The 8,526-nt window shown below is 33.3% G+C and overlaps 1 protein-coding gene and 1 long non-coding RNA gene across 2 annotated transcripts; both read right to left on the bottom strand.

The window, feature by feature from the left end:
* Window positions 1–2,582: 2,582 nt before the first annotated feature.
* On the bottom strand, window positions 2,583–4,024 carry LOC111212105. Its single transcript, XR_007325124.1, has 3 exons — window positions 3,617–4,024; window positions 3,394–3,475; window positions 2,583–3,300 (listed from the first exon to the last, which is right to left on the bottom strand). It is a non-coding gene; the product is annotated as an uncharacterized LOC111212105 (long non-coding RNA).
* A 1,340-nt stretch (window positions 4,025–5,364) lies between these two features.
* LOC106375625 lies at window positions 5,365–7,801 on the bottom strand. Its single transcript, XM_013815584.3, has 12 exons — window positions 7,556–7,801; window positions 7,322–7,381; window positions 7,175–7,228; window positions 7,053–7,113; window positions 6,878–6,954; window positions 6,681–6,730; window positions 6,525–6,607; window positions 6,381–6,451; window positions 6,139–6,295; window positions 5,923–6,050; window positions 5,777–5,851; window positions 5,365–5,690 (listed from the first exon to the last, which is right to left on the bottom strand). Exons 1-12 carry the CDS (start codon window positions 7,784–7,786, stop codon window positions 5,619–5,621), a joined length of 1,119 nt encoding a protein of 372 aa, XP_013671038.2. The 5' UTR covers window positions 7,787–7,801; the 3' UTR covers window positions 5,365–5,618.
* Between the last annotated feature and the right edge of the window lie 725 nt (window positions 7,802–8,526).

Raw genomic sequence — 8,526 nt, 5'->3', positions numbered from 1 at the left:
TTTATTAAATGAGATCAAGCAAGATGGATGAAATCAAGCAAATGCATGGATCAAGAAATAGCTGAATGCATGTTCAGAACTAAGCATTGGACTTAAACAATCTATATGTGATTCCTAATGCATGAGGATATTTGGTTTTCAAAGATCATAAAGCAAAAACCGATTCATTCCCCCTTTTACAGGGTAAACCAAGACAAGAAAATTTTATAATTTTCAGGATATGTCTAGAACAAATTCAATTAGATTTTCAATCAATCGGTTTCAAAGCTGGTTTATGTTTTCAATTAAACAAACATGCTTAACTTTAAAAATAACCGATTTAATCTAATTAGATGCAAGCAATATGAACCAATTTAGATTTTATTTTAAATGCCCCATGATTAGAATGATCTATTATATGTATGCATGCTCAGTTTTAATAAAACTATATGACAAGCGGATGCATGGAAATGATCAGTTCATGATATGTGTATGATCTAACAATTTAATAATCCATGTTTGATCTAATAGATGCTATCATGTATGTATATATGATCAGTATATAATTCAATCATCACAAAATCAGTTTTCAAGGTTGGTTTTTAGATCAAGATAAATTTATATCATTTGTTCAAACTATAATGAACCGATTTCAAGGCCGGTTTAGATTTAGATAAATTTTGACAAACAACTATGTGATCAAATGATTTCAACTTAGTATTTCTTTTAGCCTATGTCATAACTATTTAAATCAAGACTATAGGTTATAATATATTGATAAATACTACCTAGTCAAAGATATGCATTTAAAACAATCATAAAAGTTTTAAATTTTGATAAGTTACAATATAAAACATCAATGGTCAAAGATATGCATTGATTAGGATTTAAGTTTTGATATTTTTGGGTTTGACTGAAAGATTATGGCTGAAAAGATTGTGGCCGGAAAAGGTCATGGCCGGAAAAAATCATGGCCGGATTTGGATTTAGGAGTTCAGCCGATTATTGCTTAGAGTTTAGGGGATTGATAAAAATCAAGCAAAAAGGATTTAGGGAATTGATATGTATACTGACCATCAAGATACATATCCGGTTATAAAACAAACAAGGGGATTTGAGATTTTGATGTGGATAAGGGCCGATTTGGATCGGTAAGCACATCGAATGGGATTAAGATTTTGATGGCCAGCTTATTCATCCGGCTATACAGCCGGTAATACGGCCAAACAAAGATTATGAGTTTCAATCCTTTAATCAATCCGGATTTAAGGCCGGATCAAAAGAGGAGAAAGGGGAACCGATTTTAAGGCTTGCTAGCTAAAAGGGGTTTACGATTTTCTCTAATATCTTTTATAATTTCAAATAGTTCTTAGAAACAAGATTCATATAGATCTTAGATTATTAATAAGTTTTATAAGTTTTTAGAGATTCTTAGATCTTTAGAGATTCAAATAATTTTAGAATCAAGATTCATATAGATCTTAGATTCAAGATTAATATTTGTGATAATTTTAGATCTATATATTTTTATAAGTTTTATGATTCAAATAGATCTAATAATCAAGATTCAGATATGTGGTGTTCTTAGATTTTATGGATAGATTAGTTTACCTTTTAGAAAACACCAAATTGATCTGAATGGACCACCGTGAGAGAGAGCTGATCCGCGGATGAGCTGGTTGAGAGAGAGGTGGAGGAGCTGGCCGGAAAACCGTGAGAGGGATAGACTTGGCCGGCGGAGCAAGGCTGAGGGCCGGAAGAGATGGCCGGAAAAGAGATGATCGCCGGCGGATGGTATTGCTCAGGTGGAGAGAGTCTCGTGCTGATAACGTGTTAAGATTTGAGAGAAGAATTGTGAGAATGTGTTGTATATTTCTTATTGCTTACACCACTATATATATAGTGGTTCATACAAGGTGGAGTCAAAGAGAGAATTAATTACAAAAATACTCTACATAATGACATGGTCAAACTCATAAAGACTAAGGTTGAGTGGGTCTTCCATGTGGCTGGATGTAAACCCCCAATGGACTCTAGTCTTGAACTTGTATGGTCTAGGTTCTCGACCATCCACTTCATGATTCATAACAATATTTTGTTAGTTTTTTTATTTTTCTGATTATGTATTAATCATTGATTGTGGTTTCATCATTTTTAAATTGATTTTTCAAAGCTCAAGTTTTGTGACTGAAAAAAGAAAAAGTTATGTCAGATTCAGACCTCATTTGATTTTAGTTACCCTGTAATGGAGTTATGTATTTATACAAATTTTCATTAAAACAATGCAATTCGCTCTTTTTATTTTCTTTTGTAAGCCTGGTTTCAATGAAACAAAACAAAGTTCAATTACTTGCAAGTCAAGCTTGCTGTTACTGCCATCAAGGGACTAGCTTGGCTCTAAACCAAATCAGGCAACTCGCCCTTAAGGCCTTAACAGCTGGACTTATGCTTATTTCTCGACTAAGTTTGATAAAGCATTAACACTTATGATGATGATAAATTTACCTTCATTACATTTACACGAAGCTACTTATGTAATTTGTAAAACATTTTTTATTTGTCTTTTTCTTCTTTTTCTTACTGATATGACCATCTTTTATCTTTGACATTTGAGAACAGCCACTGTATAATAAACTTGATTAACAACAATAGACTCCATGAATAAAATTATCGATAAGAAGTGGAAACTAAGGAGCCTTTGGAATAGAAGTGAGAACAATATAAAAGAATCATGTTTAAATTCTTCATTTTGATTCTGAGCTTTCTAGTGGCTTATGATGCTTTTGGATGTACCTGTTATCTCGTGCTATCAGCAGCCTGTTTTGCTTCCACCTAGTTTACAACTTGGAAAAATCTGAGACAGTGGAACTTTTTAACATCTGCATCACCCGTGCCTTTACACTTCTTCATCCCCTTCTCCAAAGCTTTTTCCATAAACTTTATGAACCAATTTGCAGCTTCTTACTCTATATCTTTAGTCAAATTTACTGTATTCCTAACCCGGAAGGAGGAGCAAGTGATGGTTTCTTGTTCTCATCGTTTGATCTCATATGATTATGGTTTGCTGCTGAGTGCTGATTCTGAGCTGTATTTCTTCTCTTAGACGCGGGTTTCTCCTGATCAATAGAGTCGTGCTGAATTTCGTCAAATATTGAAGAAGATCCATCCTTAGATTTGTTCACATTAGCTGATGAAACAGGTGGCTCAATGGAAGCGATTTAACTCATAGTTTGAGATATCTGTCTCTGAAATTCGATGAATTCCTCAAAGAACGCAGCCGGACAATCAGCTTGTGTTGATTTTCTCAGTTTGGCAAACGTTCTGTATTTCTCATAAGAACTTTATCACATTTTTAAACTTGAAAACACATAGAACCATACAATGAAAACAACAGAAGGAGACTGAGTTGTATACCTGAAATGACGAACAACTGTTTCAGTGACCATAGCTTCTCTCAGTGCCTGAAAAACTATCTTCTGAGCCATCTCTCCCGTTGCTGCACATCAAAAGACACCTCTCAGTAACACATATACATTCTTTAATTCATGTCAAAGATGACCACATAGAACTGTCGACATGCTATGATCTGATCACCAGAAAAATCAGTGGTATAGTGCATTTAAAAAAAAATTTGAACCAGTCTTGAAGCGGTGTCGTTAAGTTGCGAGCCTGTGAACATTGACAGCGGCAGACATGAGGGTCCACTGAAACAAATGTAAAAAAGAAAGCAACAAATCGTTTTATGAAAACAAATTCAAAACCAAGAAACTAAAATCTTATCAAATAATCCATAACCGACCTTAAGAAATATGGGAAGTTCATAGAAGAAACTTATGATGAACAGGCGAGGATACCCTGGAGGAGACAGAGTGGTGTGGTTGATTCCTGAAAGTGATTCTTTGCAATTATTTGAGAAAATCTACAAATCTCAATCCAAGTTCCAGTCTTTGTCATCAACTTCAGCATCTCAGTCGGTGGAGGAGCAGCACCGGGCAGCCTTACGAAGGAGTCTAATTACTGACGTGATAGCCTTAAAACGAGAGAGTTCTCTTCTTTATAGTATAAGATTATTTCAAAATTTACAGTGGACGAGAAGTACCTAACCACAAATGAATGCACTAAACCAGTTTCAAAAATAAAACAATATTAAAGAGTCTAATGTCTGGAACACAAAAAAGGCTTAGTGCATAATAAAATAACATCCTACATGTCCTCTAATTGTAACATTGCATGACAAGCAACACATGGATATTTTAAATAAATTAAAGCATCTAATCTAAGTCCATTGATCCTTTTGACAAACAAGTAATCAACCAGCAACCTAATATATTTCAATAGCGTAATACTTCAGGAATATCTTAGCTTTACCTATTATAATTTTAATAAAATATATTATAAACATTAAATAACATATAAGAAAGAGAAATTCATTAAGAAAACATTTTTTTTAAAGTTTTTTAAACAAAAATAGCCTTCAATAAAAAAAGACCAAATTTTTTTTTATTAAAAGACAAAAATACATTTATATCCTAGGGTTAACTAATCTACACTTAGTGTTAGAGTTAAGGGGTGGGATTTTGAGAATATTGTTTCAAATTTTAAAAAATAAAAAATAAAGATTAAATTTTTCAAAATAAAAATGGCTATTTTGATCATTTTCCTCATTAAAGTCTATTTTGTGACAAAAACTTAAAAAAACTTCTTAAGAGAATTGTCCTATAAAAAAAGTAACAAACAAAAACATGATATAAATAATATATATAGCAAACTGAAATATCATATAAACAAACTATCGTAAACAAGCAAAATATATATTATCACATATAATTCCTCCTCACATAAAATTTTCTAAAAGACAAAAATCATTATCACATATGTATCTCTTGCAAATGCAAACCTGAAACCCAAACCACAAAATCGTATAAAACTTAATAACCTAAATCACAACTAAAGTATATCATACCCGTAAGTCGGGTCGACACTAGTATATATATATGTCAATATATATCATATATAAAGTATATATTGTATATATGTTAATTTGGTCTTGCAACCTATACCCTAAACCCTAAAACAAACCCTAAATGTTTGCAAACATCCATAAACCATAAATATAACACGTCATATTTACAACCATAAATATATTACTGGCACCCAATCAAACTTGAACATGTAACTTAAACCATACTATATAATTTTGTATATACAATAAACTTTGCAATAATATGATTTGAAACCATGCCATATGATTTAACAGAAGAGTTGAGAACCATCCAATATTAGAGGATAACAAGTTAGAGAATTTTTATTAGGATAACCAGACACATTTAATAAGATTTAGAGAGACTAATTTTAAGTGCCATTGAGTCCCATTTAACTCATCAATACATAAAAGACACATTTAATAACCAAATCAAATTATAATGTGTCCAGGTTATCCTGTCATTTTCTATTGAGGAGACGCTAAAAGAAAAGAAATATTGTATTAGTAAACAACAATGCTTCGAGCATACATAAATAAAATCATTACTCAGTCTTGTCTATAATTGTTGTGCACGAAAAAGAGTTGAAAAACGCGCAACCCAGGTAATGTTTTCTCTCCAAGTATCTCAGGTTCAGCATATAAACCAAACCTCCTCTTACGGTCGCTTTGGTTGGCACTGTGTACCGGCGTAAAAACCTTCACTGTATGCAGTGTTCTTGTACATAACCTGCAATTTACAAAACCAACATTGGTATAAAAGGTTTACTCTCAACAGATATTAACCATATATATCAAATGTTACGCAGTACTTACTGCGAGGTGGGTAAACTCTGAGGTAAGACGTTTTCTCAGTGTTTCTGCTAAAGCCTCCACATTCTCTCCCTTCACCTGTTAATTATGCAACAGGTTTAAGAAACTATTACGAAATCGGTTTGAAATCTTGAGATTTGTGTTATTACCTCAGAAAACAACAGCTCAGATGTTTTGTCCAAAATCTCCTCCACGAACTTCTCAGGGTTTTTAAATACTGATAGACCAGAATTTTGCACGACACTCTTCACATTACCGGGTGACTTGCTCGGTTTGGCTGCAGCATCCGCAGAGAAAAAAACTGATTTATAAAGGCATTGACATTTGATACATATTCTTAAGACCTGAGAATATCAGAGTCATACGTGAAGCAACGGGCTTAGTTTTCTCTGCTGACACATTCTTTGGAGGAGAAGCTTGTGCAGAAGGTGTGTTGTTAGGGAGCTCGGGGATAACAACTGAATTAGACGGAACATAAACAGCTAGATCTGGAGGCTGGTCTTTACCAACCACTGGGTTAGCCTGTAACAGTCAAACCATAGTTTAAAAGGTCAAAACCTTAAGAAAGAGAACATGAGACTCGGGTTAAAAAGTTTAGAACATTTGCCTCAAGGTCAACGTATACAGGATCTCTCCCGACGGACTGAAGAAACTTGTCAAGACCCGATGTGCTAAGAGCTGGAAATGATACCGACAAAACGAATCAGTGTCTTAAAGTTAAAATCTAAATGAAACCATATAAAAAACTTACAGATTGAGACGTTGTTAGACAACGGGTGGAAGATGCAGCGTGTTTGGTTCTTGAATTTTTGGTCTAACAAGAGCGATACATCTCTTAAACAAAGAAAGTTTTCAAAAAGAAATGTCAGTCAACGGATCTATGAACCAATGTCAAGGAAAACGATACCTTGCTGATTCATTTACGACTGCAAAAGGAGTAACACATCCAAGAGACACCTTTAAGAAAAACCAAAGCATCAAAAATTGCCAATTCATGTGTCATTTGTCAAGAAAACAATCACTACCATATTTCAATTGGTACAGCACGATAATTTATTATTACAAGAAGAACATAGTAGCAGTGGAAGAGACAATGAAGAATACCTGCAATAGCTCAGCAAGTGCTTCTTCAGGAGCCATTCTTATACCTCCTTTTCCCAGACCGAGTCTCTGAGATAAAACTGTTGGGATTAGAAGTCACAGGAAACAACCCATTAACATCTTTAAAACTGAAAACATCCACAAACAAGAAAGAATGAAAAAACAAAACATGGGTTACCTTTCATGTCGACTTTGGTATCTACCATGGCTGAGATGATGTAATATCGATGTTTCTTGTCCTGCAACAACAAAACATATGAGCCATTTACAATGAGAGGTAACTATACAAATGAAGATTACCTTGAAGAAGAGATTCTTACTTAGTGCACCCTCGCTACTGCTTACATACTTAGCCTGAAGATTTAGAGGAGGAGGAGGAGGAAACATATCCATGGATTAGCATTCCTATATTAATGTGCAAACACATGTTTATTAAATCATTGTAACCTGTTCTTCGACAGTTAGAACGGGAGGATGCTCATACTTGGAATAATCAATCTCAAGTTCCTGAAAGATTTCCAATAGATGATTAGAAACTTGTTTTCCAAATCGAGATGAATCAAATCTAAACCTAATCAGGCATAAAAAAGAAGAACTTTTATCCATTCCATTCGAATCTATAAATTTAATCTCATTGGTTTGTAATAAAGCAACGAGAAATTGAAAATGAAGATGAAAAACCTGAAGTTGGGAAAGCAACTGATCTTTAGAGAAACCCATTAGGTCGTTGTCGAAGAATTTCGGAGAGCAAGGAGCTGGAGCACTGAAGATGAAAAGAGTAGGTTTCGTATTATTTATTCTTCTTATTGGATCGTTAGACGTTTTCAAATTGGGCTTTCTGTATCCATTCACTAGCAAAGCCTGAGAGTCTTTAGCAATTAGCAGATTTGGGTCGATTAGACTACTATACATTTTAACACTTGTGTTTGTAGAATAGACACTTTTATGTTATTGAGAAATCTTTTGCATTATACAAATGATAACTAGATGACTGCGCGCACCTTCTGCAGATCGATTCATATAATATCAATAAATTTTAGTGTTATTTTTTTATTTAAATATAAATAACTAAATTTGACGGAAATTTTAAATTAATATCATAAATTATTTAATTTTCATATTTGTTTTGAACATGATGTACTAAATTTTGTTTTTTGTTCTATTTTTTTTTTATTTATGGGTGTAATTTTTTCAAATATGACCTAAAATTTCAAGTCAAAAACAAAAATAACTCATATTTTTAAAAACCTTTCATTTTCACTATTCACCCTAGAAGTTCGAGTTATTCACGGAAACGCCTTTACTTTTTTTTTTCTTTTTTTCGAAAATGAATCTTTTACTTTATCATCCTCGTCTTCACCAAGTATTTACAATATTGTCATTGTCATCAATACACTAACCATCATGAACAACCAATTTGAAGCTCTTAATGCACCAAAATTTTGATTTTTACTCTTCACACTTTATTACTTATGCACACAAATCACATCTTTTTCACTCTCTCTTTATATTCATCCAAAAAATCAAGATTTTGATTCTAAACTTTGTAAGGTTCATAGAGACATTGAAGCTTATGATTCATGGTCATTAACGACTTGGTAACTTTTGTAGTGAAGTTCTGGGTGCTTGGAGAAGTTAAGCAAGTCATCTCA

The sequence above is a fragment of the Brassica napus genome, chromosome C6, assembly GCF_020379485.1.
Source record: "Brassica napus cultivar Da-Ae chromosome C6, Da-Ae, whole genome shotgun sequence".
NCBI lineage: Eukaryota > Viridiplantae > Streptophyta > Magnoliopsida > Brassicales > Brassicaceae > Brassica > Brassica napus.
This window is presented reverse-complemented; position numbering and strand designations above follow the sequence as displayed.

Bases quoted from the DNA above. Each gene is read 5' to 3' on its own strand.
- LOC106375625 (XM_013815584.3), bottom strand. From the start codon at position 7,786: ATGTATAGTAGTCTAATCGACCCAAATCTGCTAATTGCTAAAGACTCT. The intron at 7,114-7,174 runs GTAATCTTCATT...TTGTTGTTGCAG, and splicing joins GTAAGAATCTCTTCTTCAAG to GACAAGAAACATCGATATTA. The intron at 6,608-6,680 runs GTATCGTTTTCC...TCTTTGTTTAAG, and splicing joins GTCGTAAATGAATCAGCAAG to AGATGTATCGCTCTTGTTAG.